The 18,389-nt window shown below is 47.8% G+C and overlaps 2 protein-coding genes across 5 annotated transcripts in view; one reads left to right on the forward strand and one right to left on the reverse strand.

Annotated features, from left to right (window-relative positions):
• Nucleotides 1-1,660: 1,660 nt before the first annotated feature.
• Nucleotides 1,661-12,329, forward strand: AWAT2 (acyl-CoA wax alcohol acyltransferase 2). The gene is made up of 7 exons (XM_070784632.1): nt 1,661-1,781; nt 8,934-9,044; nt 9,380-9,450; nt 9,696-9,900; nt 10,145-10,319; nt 11,086-11,285; nt 11,499-12,329. Exons 1-7 carry the CDS (start codon nt 1,697-1,699, stop codon nt 11,651-11,653), a joined length of 1,002 nt encoding a protein of 333 aa, XP_070640733.1. The 5' UTR covers nt 1,661-1,696; the 3' UTR covers nt 11,654-12,329.
• An 800-nt stretch (nt 12,330-13,129) lies between these two features.
• The window catches only part of EDA (ectodysplasin A), a 397,326-nt gene continuing 392,066 nt past the window's right edge, over nt 13,130-18,389 (reverse strand). For all 4 annotated transcript variants that reach the window (XM_070784631.1, XM_070784630.1, XM_070784629.1 and 1 more), the window contains exon 8: nt 13,130-17,013. In XM_070784631.1, the coding sequence (XP_070640732.1) occupies nt 16,762-17,013 (252 nt within the window). In that variant the 3' untranslated portion in view covers nt 13,130-16,761. The remainder of the gene's footprint in view (nt 17,014-18,389) is intronic.

Below are 18,389 nucleotides of genomic sequence, written 5' to 3' on the forward strand. Positions count from 1 at the left end.
AGGTAAAATTTGCAGCATACAGAGAAATGTGTTAATTGCTCAGTTGTGTCCGACTCTATGTGACCCCATTGACTATAGCCCACGAGGCTCCTCTCTGTCCATGGAATTCTCCAGGCAAGAATACTGAAGTGGGTCCAATCCTTTCTCCAGGGGATCTTCCTGACCCAGGGATTGAACCCGAGTCTCCTTCATTGCAGGCGAACTCTTTACCACTGAGCCACCAGGGAGTCAGCTTGAGCTACAGAGAAATGCACAAGTCTTAATTGTACATTTGCTGAGTTTTGACAAATGACTTTTTTTCTCTTTTATGGAAAGAGAAATGAAAGTATAGTTTATTTACAATATTGTGTTAGTTTCAGGTGTACAGCATGGTGATTCAGTTATAAGCATATATATTCAATTTCACATATAGGTTATTAGAGAATATTGAGTAGAGTTCCTGTGCTATAAATAGGTCCTTGTTAGTTATTTTGCATATAGTGGTGTGTATCTGTTAATCCCAAACTCCTAATTTATCCCTCCCTCACCTTTCCCTTTCGCTAAGCATAGGTTTGTTTTCTGTCTGTGGATCTATTTCTGTTTTGCAAATACATTCATTTGTATCATTTGACAAATGAGTTTTTTACCTGGGTAACTCAAAGCTCTATCAAGACAGAGAATATTGGACGTCCCTGGTGGTCCAGTGGTTGAGAGTCTGCCTGCCAATGCAGGGGACATGGGTTTGATTCCTGGTCCAGGAAGATTCCACATGCTGCGGGGCAATTGAGTCCTCGAGCCACAAATATGGAAGCCCTTGCCCCCTAGAGCCCATGCTTTGCAACAAGAGAAACCACTGCAATGAGAAGCCTGAACACAGCAAACAGAGAGTAGCCCCCACCCTCAGCAACTAGGGAAAGCCCACGCACAGCAACACAAACACAGTGCAGCCCAAAATAAATTTAAAAAAATTTTAAAAAAGAGAATATTGTTGTCACTCCCAAAATGTCCTTTATGCCCCTCCCTGGTCAATCTCCTAGCAGAAGCAGCCACTAATTTTTTCACCATAGATCAGCTTTGCCTGTTCTAGAATTTCATGAACACAAAACAATGTGATATATGTACTCACATTTGTTTATTCATTTAATAGAAAATTTATTCAGCCCAGAGATACACATCTGATGTCTGTTCATGGGGAGTAATGAATGCTCTTGGACTGAACAAAAGGCCAAAGATATTTCTAGCTGTGACCTGTGACCTCCTCCCCCACAATCACATTGTCACTGAGAGACCATAAACCTCTGGGCCTCACAAACAGAAATGCAGGCTACAGGTGCCGCGTGTGCCTTGCATTCTTCCCTGACCGCTCTCACCTATCCACACTGGCCCTGGAGGCCTCTCAGCAGCCCCACCCCCACCTCCACTCACATCCCACACCTGAGCTCCATCTACACTTCTCTACACAGGTGTGCAAGAGGGTGTCACAATCTCAGCCCGGCCCTTGCCCAAGTGGGTAAAAGTACAGGTGGGTAGATGGCTGGAAGGAACTGGACAGGCTGAGGCAGCATGTTGTCTCTTGGTCCTGTCCCGGGGGTAGGGGTGGAGACTAGGCAGGGACTGAAAAATAAAGCACAAAGAGAGGAAACACCACTGGTCCCTGAGCAATCGGGGCTGGACAGCTGAACAGCACCTACCTGGAGTCACAGGGACCCTGGGCATAATGGTTTTGCCTTCCAAGAAGGACCTCAAGATCTCCCTGGAGGTCTTTGCTATTTTCCAGTGGGCCCTTAGTGCCTTTGTTATCGGTGAGTCTTCAGCCTTTGGCAGGGTGACCAGATGTCCTGGTTTGCCTGGGACTGAGAGGTTATAGGTTTTAGCAGGACTTTGGATGCTGAAACCAGGGTTGTTTCAGGTGAATAAGGACAGTTGGCCACCCCAGCCTCCATCTTGACATGCTTGGACACAGTCCTTGTGGAATCTGTGAGTGTGCATGTGGGTCTGGGTGCACACTTGTGCAGGAATGTGTGTGCACATGTGTGTGAGCCACACTTGTGGCTGTTGTGTGTGGTGAGCCCTCCTGGGTCATCAGTGGGTCCTAGAAGGCATGTTTGGGAAAGATGGGGAGCAGTTCCACTGAGGCCTGCCAAAGAAATGGGCATAGCTGTGACCTCAGGGACCTGAGCAGACCATCGGTGCAAGACAGTTGTCTTGGTGGCAGAGGGAGCTCTGAAAATCTCTTGTCTGAAAGAATTCATCCATTTATCCATCTATTTTTCACTCTACCCACCCTACAAATCCTTTGTGAAAGTTACTTAGTTGCTGGCTATGGTGCTTTAGGTGCTGATGCAGACCATCCCTATGGGAAGGGGCCTGGAACAAAACTCTCATTTTTAAGTGGTTTAGGTGAGTATTGGCTGGAAGCAAGGGGATGAACTAAATGCCCCTACTTGGAAGATATCTGAGAAGGAAGAATGCAGGTGGACCTTGGGAGCTTGGGGCTTCCTGGTCAATAGGGAGAGTGGGCTAAAGAACAGGGACTGGGGGGCTCAGAGGCCTGCCTGGGGTGAGTACCAGGACCCCTGAATGCTAAGAGAAGAAAAGCAGTGTTAACCTAGGAACGATGGGCAATCAGAGCTAGAAGAGGCCAGGAGAAAGAAAGTCATATGTACCAGCTACTTACTTAGTGCCAGGCATTTTCATAAAATGAAACTTATGGTTTCATTTTAGCCTCCTGCCAGCCTTATAAGGCAGAAGTTATTATCATGCATAATAATACACACTAATAGCTACACACACACATATTGATAGCTTAACTAATATAGTATTAGCTAACATCTGTTGCGCTTTTTACCCCCATACCAGGCACTGTTCTAACCACCTAACGTGGCTATCATCTCCATTGTACAGATACAGAGGCTGAGGTACATGCCATCTAAATGGTCCATCCAAGATCGGACAGCTAGAAAATGGAGGAGCTGGCCTGTGCCTGAGTCCAGAAGGGCCTGATTTTGGCCTATGAATTCCTGTCCCTACCACCTGCATCTCCTTATTTACTGCTGATTGGGAGGCTAGATATGGATGTGGCTGTAGTGTATATGTTAGGCCAGAGAGGAAGGAGGAAGCTAGGCCTTCATTGTATGTACAAATTTCTGACTGAAAGGGGAGAAAAGTCCGCTGCAAATGACCTCTTATTGAGGACCAGGGCCCCAGCTGGGCTTCTCAATCTCCTTCCATGTGACCCAGTCCTTGGGGGCCTTTCCTCAGGAAGGGCTGAGTCCCATTTCTTGAGTTCTTGTCCTATCTCCACAGATTTGCCTCATTAGCACCCCCTCCCCTCACTGCCACCGTGTTCCCATGGCCTAGGAGCTACACTATATTAGGGGAAGAAGTATGACCAGTATGGACAGCCCAGGCCAGCCTAGGGCATGGAACCTCTAGGCTGGTAGCTCCCCTTTCTCACTCTAGTCTAGGATGTTACTCCTTAGAGGTAACCACTGTTAACAGTTTGTGTGTCTATAGCCAGAAATTGGGGCTTCCCTGGTGGTTCAGTTTCTAAAGAATTCACCTGTAATGCGGGAGACCTGGATTCAAGTCCTGGGTTGGGAATATTCCTTGGAGGAGGGCATGGCAACCCACTCCAGTATTCTTGCCTGGAGAATCCCCATGAACAGAGGAGCCTACTGGGCTACAGTGACTAAGCACACAGCCAGAAATTATGGATATACATATGTGTGTGTGAATATATATATATATATATATATATATATATATATATATATTTCACCACATGCAGGGCTTTCCTGGTGGCTCAGTCTGTAAAGAATCCACCTGAAAAGCAGGAGACTGCCTGCAATGCAGGAGACTTGGGTTCAATCCCTGGGTTGGGAAAATCCCCTGGAGAAGGAAATGGCAACCCACTCCAGTGTTCTTGCCTGGTAAATCCCATGAACAAAGGAGCCTGGTAGGCTACAGTCCATGGGCTTGCAAGTCAGACACGACTTAGTGATTAAACCACCACCACCACCATGCCTGTACACACACACATACAGCCAGGATGCAAAAAAACAGGGATGTGAAAAACATAGTCTCTGAGTCAGACTGCCTGTTTTTGAATCACAGCTCTACTCCTTACTATCTGTGCTCCTTGAGCAGTTTATTGATCTTCTCTGAGTCTTGTTTTCTTCATTTGTAAAATGGACATGTGACAGTGGAATAATTGGACTGGCCCATGTATGCTATGGTAACCAACTAATGTGGAAATCTTAGTGGCTTAACTCAACAAATGATTATTTCTTGTTTATGTTAAACACCCAACACAGGTTGGTGGGAGTCTCTGCTCTCTGTGGATGAAAATGTCCAGGCTGTTGGAGGTACCTCAAAACTGTGATGCTGAAAAATGTGGCTTCAGAGATGACCACTGAGTGAGCAGGAAAGGGATCAGGTCTCATGCACACTCCTTTCTGCCACCACCAGAGTGACAGGTGTAAACAACAATGAGCCTTACTTTCAACTTTGATAATTACCAAGTATTCTAATGTATTTATTAGCAATTAGCATTTCTTTCTCTGTTAACAGCTCATTCATGACTTTTGTCCATTTTTCTATTAAATTTGAGTTGACTCTTAGAGGACATGTAAGAGATAGATGAAGAAGCAAGAATGTTCAGGGCAGAGAGTGAGCAATAGCTGAGATGAGGGGAGAGTGTAAAGCATTCAAGAAGCTGCCAGTGGTTAAGTGGGATGAGGGGCTAAGAGCAGCAGAACTGATGCTCAATAAATATTGAACGAAAGGATGAAAGAGTGGGAGAGGGAAGACAGAAGAGACCGGCAAAAGAGGCAGGGGACAGATTGTGCAGGGTTTGTCAATCAAGGAAGTGTTTGGACTTTTTCCTGAAGGCCATGGGAGCCATGACTGGGTTGGGCACAGGGCAATGGCATCAGATTGGTGGTTTTGAGAGATCATTACAGCTTTGGGTACCAAACTGATTATAGGAAGAGACTGTCACTCTAATTCAGGTCAGAGATTGTGGTGATTTGGCCCAGACCAGTCATAATTGTGAAGGGGAGAAGAGGCATTCAAGAAATTGGAGTAGAGTTCATAGGACTTGATGATCAGATGTGGGAGAGAGAAAGGGAGGAGGCGAGACTGAGGGTTCAGGGATCAGTGTGAGCTAGTGGAGCAGGCGGAACAGAGAAGGAGGAGAGTGGGTGAAAGCAGGGTGAGGACAGAGAGAAGCTTCCTCGAGGGCTCTTAATTAGAGCTTGACTTCGGGCTATATGGAGAGTGAGCCTGGGACAGAAGAGTGTTGGGCCTGGGCTCCCAGGAGGTGATGGTTCCAGTGCTTGTCCGTCAAAGCTTTCCCAGCTCTTCACCCTATGAATCTGCAATGGAATCATATCCGTTTGGACCCTGATGACCTTGAGACAAGACCATCACACGAAGTCTGTGAGGAAGATAAGGCGGAGCTGGTGTTGCTATCCCCACTTTGCCAGTGTGAAGCTCAAAGTCTTGTTTGTGGTCATTCTCATGCGTGTCACCACCTGAAGCTGCACTGCCTCCCAAGATATCCCCAACACTGTCTGGGTTCAAGCAAAGCCTAAAAGAAACAAATCTCTTCTGGACTATACCCATGCCTCTCTTTATTTCTTGAGAAAGTCAAGTAGTTTTGTAAAGTGAAGTCACTCAGTCGTGTCCGACTCTTTGCGACCCCGTGGACTGTAGCCCACCAGGCTCCTCTGTTCATGGGGTTCTCCAGGCAAGAATACTGGAGTGGGTTGCCATTTCCTTCTCCAGGGGGATCTTCCTGATGAACCCAGGTCTCCTGCATTGCAGGCAGATGCTTTAACCTCTGAGCCACCAGGGAAGCCCTAGTTTTGTAAGGAGTATATCAAAACCTGAAAGTGCTGGCCTTTGCTCCATGCTTAGATATGTTCCCTAGAGGCAGCTATTCTCAACTTTGTTAGCTCTTTTTTTCAGGTATTTACCTCCATATGTCTAAACTTTACTATTTAAAATGTCTAAATATTACTATTTTCCAATGTAACAATTTTAGATAGTATCACTGACTTCCTAATATGGAACATTAGATTTCAGCTCAATATATGCCTTTTCCCCCATAACCACCTAGGTTGTTTTTATTTAAACCTCTAACTATGACTAGTAAATCTTCTCCATAGACCAGCTATTTAGTGCACTATGATTATACTTCCTTTCTTGTGCAACTTCTTGTTTTCTCTGGAATTCATAATTGCTTCATTTTATTTTTTTACCTTTATTTTTTATTTAAAAATTTGTTGGAGTATAGATGATTTACTATGTTTAGTTTCAGGTGTACAGCAAACTGATTCAGTTATACATATATTCATTCTTTTTCAGATTCATTTGCACATATAGGCTACTACAGAATATTAAGTAGAGTTCCATGTGGTATTCAGTAGATCCTTGTTGGTTATCCATTTTATATATAGTAGTGTATATATTAATCCCAAGGTCCTAATCTATCCATTCTCCCCATCCATATTTCTCTTTTGATCACCACAAGTTTGTTTTTGAAATCTGTGAGTCTGCCTTGTAAATAAATTCATTTATATCAGTTTTTAAAACTTAGGTTCTGCATATGAGTGAAGTCATATGGTATTTGTCTTTGTGTGACTTACTTCACTTAGTATGAGAACTCCAGGTCCTTCCATGTTGTTACAGATGGTATTATTTCATTCTTTTTATGACTCAGTAACGTTCCATTCCACATACGTACCACATCGTTGCTCTCCATTCCCCTGTCAATGGACATTTAGGTTGCTTCCATGTCTTGGCCATTGTAAACAGTGCTGTAATGAACACTGAGGTGCACGTAGCCTTTCAGACCATGTGTCTCTTCAGATGTATGCCCAGGAGTAGAATTTCTGGATCATATGGCACTTCTACTTTTAGTTTTTTAAGGAGCTTCCACACGGTTCTCCATAGTGGTTGCACCAATTTACTTTCCCACCAATAGTGCAAAAGGGTTCCTTTTTCTCCACATCCCCTCTCGCATTTATTGTTCATAGATTTCTTGATGATGGCCATTCTGACTGGTGTGAGATGATACTTCATTGTAGTTTTGATTTGTATTTCTCTAATAACTAGTGATATTAAACATCTTTTCATGTGTTTTTTGGCCATCTGTATGTCTTCTTTGGAGAAATGTCTAGATATCCTGAACATTTTTTGATTGGTTAATTGCCTCATTTTAAATTTTAGTTATCTCTTAGTTATCTATCAGTTGTCAAGAATTCATCCCCAAACTCTCCACAAACACGTCAGGAATCTACACATTTCCTCTCCTTCACCACCAGCATTTTTTATTTCCTTGAGGACCTCGCTGGTGGAGTCCAGCATCCTCCTGTTACAGTCCAGTCTCATGCACCACTGTCACCTCCAGGACCCGTGAGGCACCCTGGGTGCACAGTCTAAGAAGGTGTTCATGCTCAGCACTGTGCAAGTGTTGGGTCAGTATTTGCCTGACCCCGAGAGTGAATGTCTCCTTGAGTTTTGTGCCCTGGGTGCCATGCTCTCCTCACTCTATTCCTGGCCCTGCTCACTTCCTTCCTTTGTTGGATTTCTTTTTACCTGGATCCCATGCTATCCTCTGTCTTGCTTTACTCCCTCATTTTTGTGGAGCACATCCTCCACTAGTTTCCTGAGAAAGGGATGTGGGAAACAAACTCTCTGACTATATGTCTGAAATTGTCTTTATTCTCTCTTCATACTTGATTAATAATTTGGCTGCATATAGAATATCCTAGCTATGTCTAGTGTAAGTATCTGAGTCTAGAGTCTCTTTGGTTAATTTTATTTCAGAGAACGATGCTCCCATGGCCCAGCTGTATAGTGAAGGAGAAGAGGTCTGGGGTTTTAACTACTTCTTTGATACATTTTCCATCAAGCCCTGTTACATCTGCTTTTTCTAATACCTGGTGTTTGCAAATTCTGAGTCTTTTCTAGATTCTCTAGTACAAACAGGCTTACTCTTGTAGACACTCCCCCTCACAAGTAATCACATTTCAACTTTCTTGTTCTCAGTCAGTTAATCCCTCCTCTGCCCACTGTCTAGCAGGCAAACATTTTGCTGACAGCGTTCAGTCACTTTTGGCATCTCTCTGATTCTCTTTTTCCTTGCAGAATCTCTATTTTTTAAAACATCCTGTGATAATTTTCATGAGGCTGCAGCAAGGAGTCACGATAAAACTTGTGTTCATTCTGCCATGTTCAATTATGAGTGTTTCATGTCTTTTCTAACCTTTCTTTTGACCCCCTTTCTCTCGCTGTCTTATTCACAGTTATTTTAAAAAATGAGTCCAGTAAGAATCCTGAGCATGGCTCCCTGTGACTCATCTCCATGAAGTCTGTCCTAACTACTCTAACCTACATTGTTCCTATCTTGTTCGAGCTCAGCATGGTCCATACCGTATTCTGGTACAGTCTCCTTTGTTTCTTGTTTGCCAACTTGCATGCTCCCAACCTGGCTGAAGGTTATCATCCTCTTTCTCTGGCATTCTGTTCACCTTCTCAGAGATGATATGGAGAGAAAAATGTGAGTTGGAGGAAGACTATTCCTGGCTCTGTCTCTTCAGGACTCCTAAATTCTGGTGGCCAAATCAGGGAGACCCACCACTGACTCCCTGCCACTGACTGCAGCCCAGAGTGCTGCTGGTGCAGGCCCTGGGGGGAGAGGGCTGACTGCATGGAGCACAGCGAGGGAGGAAAACACCTTGTCTCCTAGACTCAAAACAAGTTCCCAAGGCTAGGGCAGATGCTGGGGCTCTGGGCACGCAGGCATGTGCTGGGGTGAGGAAGTAAGATGGTAATGTGAGCCTGGCTGAGAGTGCTTGTGACCTTGCGGTAGACATAGCCCCAGAGGGAGGGCAAGTGTGAGGCGCTGTTCGCAGTTCATTGACTCTGGCCTGGGCTCCCTCCAGTGATCACCGTGATCGCCGTCAACCTCTACCTGGTGGTGTTCACGCCGTACTGGCCCGTTACTGTGCTCATGCTTACCTGGCTGGCTTTTGACTGGAAGACCCCTGAGAGAGGTGAGGGCCCTGGAAGGGCTGTTGCCACTCGCCACATGCTCTTTCTTTCTCTCCTTATACTCCTGCCAATTCCCTGGCAGCCCTTCAGCCTGACCTTGTCTGGGCTGGAGGTGAGGGAAGGGGTCTTTTCAAGGTGCCAAGTGAGGCCCAGGTGGGAACTGGAGTGGGCTTGGGGAGGGGCGGCTAGTACAGCAGAGAGCTAGGGCTGTCCCAAACAGGCCCTGAAGTTCATTCCCAGCCTGGTTGTCACTTAAGGGGGCAGGACACGGTAAGGGCTGAGGGCACCCAGAGATAACAGGGTGGACAAAGCTCAGCTCCATCAGCTTTGTTTTCAGGTGGCCGCCGGTTTAACTGTGTGAGGAAATGGTGCCTGTGGAAGCAGTACTGTGACTACTTCCCACTCAAGGTGAGGAGTCCCAGATCCCCACTTGGGCCCCAGGCCCAGCCCTGACTCCCTGTGGCAGCAGCTGAGGCAGGGCGGGGGGCGGGGGCATAATTCACATTGAGGCCCATGTGAATGAAGCTCCCCAGAGTCTTGTGTTACCTCATCTGCACGGCCAGACATGACAGCCCTTTCCTTTCTAGGTCTCTGGCCGAAAGAGAGGAACTCTTCCCTGGCTATATCTCTCTTGACTCCACTTTCCTCCACAGCTTCTGAAGACTCATGATCTCTCCCCCAGCCTCAACTATATCGTCGCCTGCCACCCTCATGGGCTCTTGTCCCATTCATGGTTTGGCCACTTTGCCACAGAGATGTCAGGCTTCTCCAAGACATTTCCTGGCATCACTCCTTATGTCCTCACACTGGGGGCCTTTTTCTGGGTGCCTTTCCTCAGAGAATATATCATGTCTACAGGTGAGTTGGCTCCTGGGATGGAAAGCCGAAGAAATACATGGCTGCCTGAGAGAGAAGTATTGGGTAAATAGGTGAGAACAAGGCCGGCTCTGTGATCCCCTCTGGTCTGAAAAGCTACCTTAGGCTCAGCTGCCTAAAAGAGCCCTTTCCTAAAGAGGGTTCTCCCCACCTTAGAAGAAGTAGGGAGGAAAGTTAGGAGGTTTAGCAGGTCACCAATGATCTTTTGGTTTTTCCTGCCTACCAGGGGCCTGCTCTGTGAGCCAATCCTCCATGGACTTCCTGCTTACCCGTAGAGGCACAGGCAACATGCTGATTGTGGTGGTTGGCGGCCTGGCTGAGTGCAAATATAGCCTGCCTGGATCTACCACTCTGTTCCTGAAGGGCCGCACTGGCTTCGTACGCACGGCCCTTCAGCACGGGTAAGGACACTCCTGGTCCAGACTGGGGAGAGGAGATCCAAAAGCCCAGCAGGGAAGGAGGAAGAGGTTTTGAGGAAATGATATTTAAAGAGGGAGGCATAAAGTTGCTTCTGTTGTGGAATAGAGGCTGTGTCAGGTTCTAGAGGCATTTCTGCTTCTGAAGAAAGGCCAGCAGGCCAGCCTGGAACCTTATCTGCCTCAGACTAGCATCTCATCTGGACCAGTCTCTCTAAAAAGGTGACTGGCTGCAACTGTATGTCAGAGAAAGCCAAAATTTCCATGTGGGTGAAAGGGAAGAAACCAAAAAGAAATGGCCCTTGGCTCCTAGCTTCCAGTGTCTCGGACAATGTGGGTTTACAGGAGGGTCTGGGACTCGCTGGGGCTTCCCTGGTGGCTCAGATGGTAAGAAATCTGCCTATGATACGGGAGACCCAGGTTCGATCCCTGGGTCAGGTTGATCCCCTGGAGAAGGGAATGGCACCCATTCCGGTATTCTTGCCTGGAGAATCCCATGGACAGAGAAGCCTGGCGGGTACAGTCTGTGGGATCACAAAGAGTTGGACATGACAGAGCGACTAACACACACACAGTGGGGCTCGCTTCCCTTAGCTCGCAGGCAGCCTTGGGTAGACCACGCATTGCTTCCACTTAGTTTGGACCTGGGCCTAGCTGGGTTAAGGGCTGAAGGAACTTACAAGGAGACCTAGGGAGCACTGGTGGTCAGCCTACATTCCTAACCATCAGAGAACATGCTTTTCTTTTTCAGGGTGGCTCTAATCCCAGCCTACTCCTTTGGGGAGACAGAACTCTACAATCAGTACACTTTCACCCCAGGGGGCTTCATCAATCGCTTCCAGAAGTGGTTCCAGAGTATGGTGCACATCTACCCTTGTGCTTTCTATGGGCGTGGCTTCACTGAGAACTCCCTGGGTTTTCTGCCCTACGCTCAGCCTGTTACCACCATTGGTAAGTGGGCCCTTCAGCTGGCAGCCACGTCTAGGACACAGGATCTGGTTCCAATGCTAGACCTTGGCTCTGGCCGTGTTCAGAGGCAGGGAGGCTGGCCAGGATGTGTGTAGGGTGGGGGGAAGCATGGGGGAGAACCTGGGCTGGAGGCCCATTCTGAGGAGTGAGCCACTCTGATGCTTTTCCCTCTAACTTCTCCATCTCCCCTGGCAGTTGGGAAGCCTCTACCACTGCCCAAGATTGAGAACCCAAGCAAGAAGACGGTGGCTAAATACCACGCAATCTATGTGGATGCCCTGCGCCAACTGTTTGACCAGCACAAGACCAAGTTTGGCTTCTCAGAGGCCCAAGAGCTGGTGGTAACTTGACAGACACCCCCACGGCCTCTCAGCCTGGTTGGAAGGTGTAGCAACAGGACTTTTGTATGACTCCTGCTCCTTACTTGGTCAGTCCTTGGAGTGACGGCTTTGTGTGTGTGGGTGCCTGCTTGGCTGTTTTCTGCATCCCTCTTCCTGCTTCATTTCTCTCCTTCGAGCTCTTCTCTGACTTTACCTTAGGGTTACAAGGAGATGACCCCAAAGGCAGGGAAGGCCCTGGGGAGAGGTGTCCTGAAACCTCCCTCACATGCACTCACTCAGCATCAGAACTGAGAAGAGAATAAAAAGCCCACCTCTGATACTGTCTGTGCCCCAACCAGCCTGTTCCCTAGGACCCCTGCTCTTGTCTCTTTCCCTTTAGCTCTTAAGCAGCCCTATCTTCTGGCATCAAGGCTTCTCAGGACCAGTGGCCTTGATGTCCAGTGGGCTTTGAATTCAGGCCTCTCCACCTTCAAACCCTATAACTTGAAACAACCAGTCTTCTCTGTTTCCTCATCTGTAAAATGAGACAAATAGTTCCTCCAGTGCTTACTTCAAAGGTTGGTGGGATAATACTGAATGTGATTGAACTTTGCATACTGGAGAGCTCCACAAATTATTCTGCCCACTTCTTATCCCTGAGCAAACAATGCCCTACATGTTATGACATCTCAATGTTTAGAATAAAGTTTATCCAATTAAAAACATTCTAATCTATTTTTATTGTTATTTTTTCAAGTTTGTCTATTTTATTTTTCATTTGTTTGCCACTCAGCCCATGGGATTTTAGTTTTCTTACCAGAGATCAAACCCGTGCCCCCTGCACTGCAAGTGAGGAGTCTTAACCACTGGACAGCCAGGGAAATTCCTAATTTTTAAAGAAGAAAGTTGACACTGTAGGATCTTGTCAACAGTTGTTTGAAAGTTTAAGTAACCTTTATAGTTGGATGAGCTTGGGGAGCTACTTTAACTCTTTAATGTTGGTCTCATCTGCAAAATGAGTGATACGTCATGGGGAGCTGGAGGCTGGATCTACCCAAGCTGTTTTGGGCCCAGGCCTGAAGAATGTTACAGAAGTCAGAGTCTCAAGCTGAGGGTGACTCCCTGCTGTGTCTTCACCTCAGGAAAATGTTTGTTTTTGCATGACCCCTAGCCTATTGGACATGTGGTTACAGGAAAAGACCCAGGTGATGGGGATGGGTGCATGTGGGCTGGGGCACAGAGAGGATATGGGATGTTCTGACAGGAAACTCAGACCACCTTGCTTCTGCTGCCCCTTCTGAAATGGGTGCCTCAGTTCTTCTCCAAGTTCATGTGTGGTGTCAAAGAAGCATGTAGTGGAATTCCCTGGTGGTCCAGGGGTTAGGATTCCAGGCTTTCAGGAACCTGCTGAGGGCACAGGTTCAGTCCTGGTCAGGGAACTAAGATCCCACAAGCCACCCCAAGCCCTCCAAAAGGCACCTAGCAGGTAGGACGTGCTCAAGCTGATTTTAAGAACAAGGGGAAAAAGCTTTATTTGCAAAGAATAAACCATTAATTTACACAAACTTACATCCCGGTTTATATACATTATGTATAGTTTATATACACAGTATCTCACACTGGATGCTGATCCCCAAAGCAGCATCGGGCCTGCTCCAGGCCACCCTCACCATGCAGCCCTTCTCCCATCTCAGCTGGAAGCTTTCTGACTAAAGAAATGACATATCCCAACTCCACTTGGAGAGAGCCCTAAAATGGATTACAAGGAAAAAATCCAGTTCTTTTTTGTGCTCACATGGCCTAGGTTAGACTTCAGGCAGGGGGGAGTCCTGAGGTAGCGCCAGGACTCCCTGCAGTTGGGCCTGTCCAGAGGCTTCCATCCTGAGGCAGAAGCTGGGGGAAGCGCCCTGGGGAAGGAAGCACTTTGACAAAGGCTGTGGCCACGCATTCCCTGCCTGACCAGGCTCCGGAAGGGGGCCAAGCACTTCCAGACTTGAGTCTGTGGGTTGCAGAAAGAAGGGGGCTGTGTGGGACACGGACTGTGCCTCCCTCACCTTGCTGAGTCTGGAGGTTGGGGCCCCCACACCTCAGGAAGGTCACCTTCCCACTCTGGACCTCAGTTTTCCACATGGGTAGGGTAGAAGGTGGGTTGGGCTAGATTACTTCTAAGGGCCTCTTGAGTTCTTAATTTCTCTGAATCTATTTGCATCCACCAGAAGTTACATAAAACACACGTATTCACACATGGCTCAAACTCTTTGTTCACCTTCAGGGTTCCTAGCCCTTTATTGCTCATCAAAAGAGATTTGGCTCAGGATGGATGAAGGGGGTCCCCAACAGCTGCCTTTTGTGCCAGCTTTGGCTGTTGGAGCCGGAGCAGCTGGCAAAGCCCCCACTACGCAATTCTCCTTCAAACCTCTGTCATCTGCTTGCTCACAAATGTCCTCATCCCATCCTCCGTGCTAGCCTCAGTTTTCTAAAGCCATGTTGGTGTAATTCCAAGGGGTGAATCTAGCTCCACATTCTCTTAAGAGTAAATGACTTCAATAACTTTGCAGCAACAGGGCTCCCCAGCTACCTCTTGCTTCCCTCATCACCCCACTCCCTCCAGAGCTGTATTTGAAGGGTCACAATGAATAAGAGTCCTGTGTGAATCCCATTTTCCCTCTAATCCCCTCCATACCTAGAGAAGAGGGTTGGTGTCAGAATGCCCTTTAGTGGCACAATTAGGAAGTCTTTTGCTTCCCTTGTCTCATCCAGACCTCTCTTGGGTTTTCTTTGCATCCCTGAGAGATCCTGGTAATACAGAGGTCTCTGTGGTATGGCAGAAAGAGATAAGGAGTCACTCTGTAGCTGTGGGAAGTGACTGGCTCCTGTAACTTGTCTGAAGGGTAACCAGAGGAGGCCCTTGTCCACAGGAGGGGCCCCATGCACAGTGGTTGGTTCACTGGTTGGTTCTTTCATTGGATGAAAGAACACAAAGGGTATCTGTTCTGTGGGTACTGGAGGCCTGCTGCTTGGGCATGCTACCAAGACGATTCTTCTGAATACAAAAGCTCTAAGGCTGATGGGAATTTCCCAAAGAAATGGCCGACTCTTTTGTCCCAGAGCCCTTGGCAGTCAAGAGAAAAGGCATTACCATCAAGGAACGAAAATGAGCCTCTCTGCGTTTCTCCCTAGATTCCTCAAGGATTTGGGGTCCATATTACCATTTTGATTGGTTCTCTCTTGTATTCTAAATTAAAACAATGCTGGGGAAGAACAGAAGAGCTTCACAGTCAGACCTGGTTGAAAGCCCCAGGTATGACTTAAGTTGGGTGAGATCTTGCTCAAAGCACTCAACCTCTGAGCTTCGTCTAAATGATAGGGTTGGTAATATTATCAATGGAGATAGAGAAAACACAAACTTTAAGGAGAGGTTCTCATCAGATTCTGCTAACTGAGGACTGTCTAAGGCACTTTATAGGATCTGGGGTCAAACATGCCTCAAGCTTGCCTCATCTGGGGTGGGAAGACTATCATTAGCAACCACATAATGGGGGAGTAGCTCACTCCCTCTTGCTCTGATTCTTGAAGGGCCAAGCAGCATAGTTTCTTAAAAACCAAAGGCACAGCAGGGAAATGAGTACCTGTTGTTCTTGGTGGATTTCAGCTGCTGAAGGATCTTACTCCCTTTCTCTGCAAAAGGAAATTTGTTCCAGGAGTAAAAGTAGCAGATTCTACAAGACTGGCTCTCTCAGCTTTGGGCTACAGACCCAGCACCCAGACTGGGCCCAGACAGTTAGAAATAAGACCCTTGAATGATCCTATCATGATTCGATGGGAAGCTTGAGGGTGGGGGAAAGAGGTCTTTGGGCCTGACTAGAGGGCGCAAGCCTGCCCATTGCCTAGACACTGCCTCCTCTTGAGCCTGGATTCAGGGAAGCAGCACTGGAATCTATGGTGACTCTTCTGTGCTGTGGTTTTCTGGAGCCAGAGAGAAGAAAGGGGGTGGTATGTGATTAGTAGGGCATCAGTTGTTGTCCTTTCAGACAAGGTCTATGCTAATGACCACTTGGATTGCAATACACTTGAAGAAAATCCTGTCCTATCCCCAGTTCTTACCCTTTCTGGGTCTGATAAAAAGCTCTGCCTTGCTGATACCCAGGGTCAGTCTAGGGTTTGGGAATTTTAGTAGGCTAGCATGGCAGCTGCCTAGATACTAGAATTTGAAGGCACTTTTGGAGGTCATCCAGTCCAACTCTTTGTCCCCAGACGTAACTCGGACTAGATGAATATTTGTGCTGCTTAATACATGGATAACTTCCTTTGTGCCCAGGTAATCTAAAGAGTATCTCAGACTCGCACAAACACAGGTCCCGGGATAGGCACCAGTCTCAGTCAGAGGTAGGCTCTGGCGAGGGAAAAAAATGGGAGTTCTCACCAGGCTGGGAAAGGGACAATTGTGCAGGCACCCGGGCAGTTTTCTGAGCTTGGAGCACAGGTGTAAACAAAGTGAAAGACACGTGGCCCCAAGCATGGCCTCTGGTTCTTATACAGGCAGGTGTATGGCCATGCCCTGCAACTGCTTCAAGGAAAAGCAAACCTCTCCCCAAAGCCCTGCCAACTGCTGGCACACGGATCAGCGAGAGTGGGAAGACCATCTGGCAGGCTTCTGCCCTGGTTTCTGTAACAAGCACCTGCATTTCCTTCCTTGCCCCTTTCCTTAGGCTGCAACGTTACCATCCTACCCCACATGTACCCTTCAAGGTCAAAGCCTTGCCCCACAGTTTGGGCTGTACTGTTGCTACTTCTCGCCTGCTGCCCAAGTCCCTCACTTTAGTGCAACAGAATGACACCAGGGACCTTGAGGTTGTAGTCATGCTAGAAGCAGTCAATGGGGAGCCAAGGAGGAAGGTTCTGCTTCACGCCAACCCTGGGGCTTCATCAACTGTCCTGTTCACTCCAGGTCAATCTGGAAAGTCAAGTTGGCCTTGTCATCTTGGAATTACTGGGGAATAAATAGCACTGGGAAATTTTTCTCTGCGGCTGTGACACCCACATACCTCATTCCACAGCAGCACTTAGAGGTTCTGGGAGACTTAGCTCCCTAACCTGGGGTAGGGACATGGGCAGGGGCAAAACGAGGTTGGAGGGATCTAGGATGCAGGGGCCTCGCCCAGCCTGATGGCCCCGAAGAAGGTGGTGTGCTTGCTCATGTTGATAGAGATGTCAGCGTGCACCATCTTCACGGCGATCTTCTGCCGGGCTTTGAGGAGGCAGACACCTGCTGTATAACAAGTGTTGTAGTTGGTTTTGCCTGTCTCAATACTGCGGGTGCACTGCAGGAAGGGTTTCTCGTCCACCACCACCTCATAGCTGGCGAAGTCAGTGAAGTTGATGTAGTATACCTGGGGGAGAGGCAACAAGAAGGGATTGGGGGCGAGCAGAAGGAGAGGGTGGGGCCCTCCCTGGTGACCAGTAGACAGGACCCACTCATGCGAGTTGCCACTGTGCCTCGTGAAGGGAGCAGTACCACCTGAAGACACGCTAGTCAGACAACAGGACAGGTGGGGCGACAGGCTTATTCACTGTCCAGCCTCCCCTCCATTGGGCTGAGGGGGCTGGAAACCTTCCTTTCAATAGCACATGGCGGGGGGAGACTCTGCAAGGTGAATGTGCCACGCCTCATTCATCCCTTTATCTCCCCTAGTTCCCTACCCCCGCCGGCTGCTCTCTTTGGCCCTAGTGTGAAGCACAGTTCTCCTCACACACTAGGAGCTCGATCAGTGCTGCAGACACAAATGACTATGAATCAATTTTCGATTTCTAGCCCCAGGAACTATTTGTAGATAAACTTAGAAGTCATTGATTCCCCTAAGAGGGCGCAGGAGCAATTTGTGGGTTCTTCAGTTCTTTCTGCTTGTAGCCCCCGTTCCCTGCTGCTGAATTCTCAACAATTCTCCCAGTGCCCCTTGGTCCTCTCGTCTACTGATAGAAGAACAGGTCCAGAGAGATGGAGAGCGATCCGTCACAAATGAGATAAAGAATGTGGAAGGGCAAACTAACTTTACTTGGTGAACAGAAGGAAGTGCTAAGCTACGTTCAGTGGCATGACATCCAGGGGATTTTCCCAATTTGCATGGGGTCCAAGGCCTGAGCCTACCCCCCATTCTAACCCAGGGCAGGCCCAGAGGATTAATTTTTCTCTTCATCACTACCTTATCCATCACACCCCACCCCAAGCTTTGATCCCCGCCCCACATCAAATGGCACTTAGGACAAATGTCCCATAGGACACTGGGATCATACCCCTGGGCTTTGGGACACCCATCTGTCACCCTAAATGACTCTAAGAAAGGTTGCTCCCTTCATAGACTGTTTAGGAGGCAGCAGTGCATTCAGGTGTTAGGACTGCCAAAAAATAAAATAAATTCTATTTTTTAAAAATAAATTAAAAAAAATCTTTGGGTCAGGAACCAAGCTGTGTCAGGATGTTTGGTGGGCTCAGCAAATGCTCAAGGACCCACCTTCTCTGACTACTCTCCTGGGAGACCCTTCTTGCTGGCTTTGTTGTCTTTCTGTCTATCTGCCTGCTTGCCCCTCACCCCACAGAAGCCTCCGCATTCACCTCATTCACCCTCATTAACCTCTAGCTCTGAGGAGCCACACTATTGGAGACACACAACAGGGTGGAAATGGATCGGCACTGGCCGACCTGGGAAGTGGGCCCTGGGCGGGGACAAGCACAAAAACAGAGGGAGAAAAGTGCTGGGACAGAAAAAAA

The sequence above is a fragment of the Bos indicus genome, chromosome X (assembly GCF_029378745.1).
Source record: "Bos indicus isolate NIAB-ARS_2022 breed Sahiwal x Tharparkar chromosome X, NIAB-ARS_B.indTharparkar_mat_pri_1.0, whole genome shotgun sequence".
Classification (NCBI taxonomy): Eukaryota; Metazoa; Chordata; class Mammalia; order Artiodactyla; family Bovidae; genus Bos; species Bos indicus.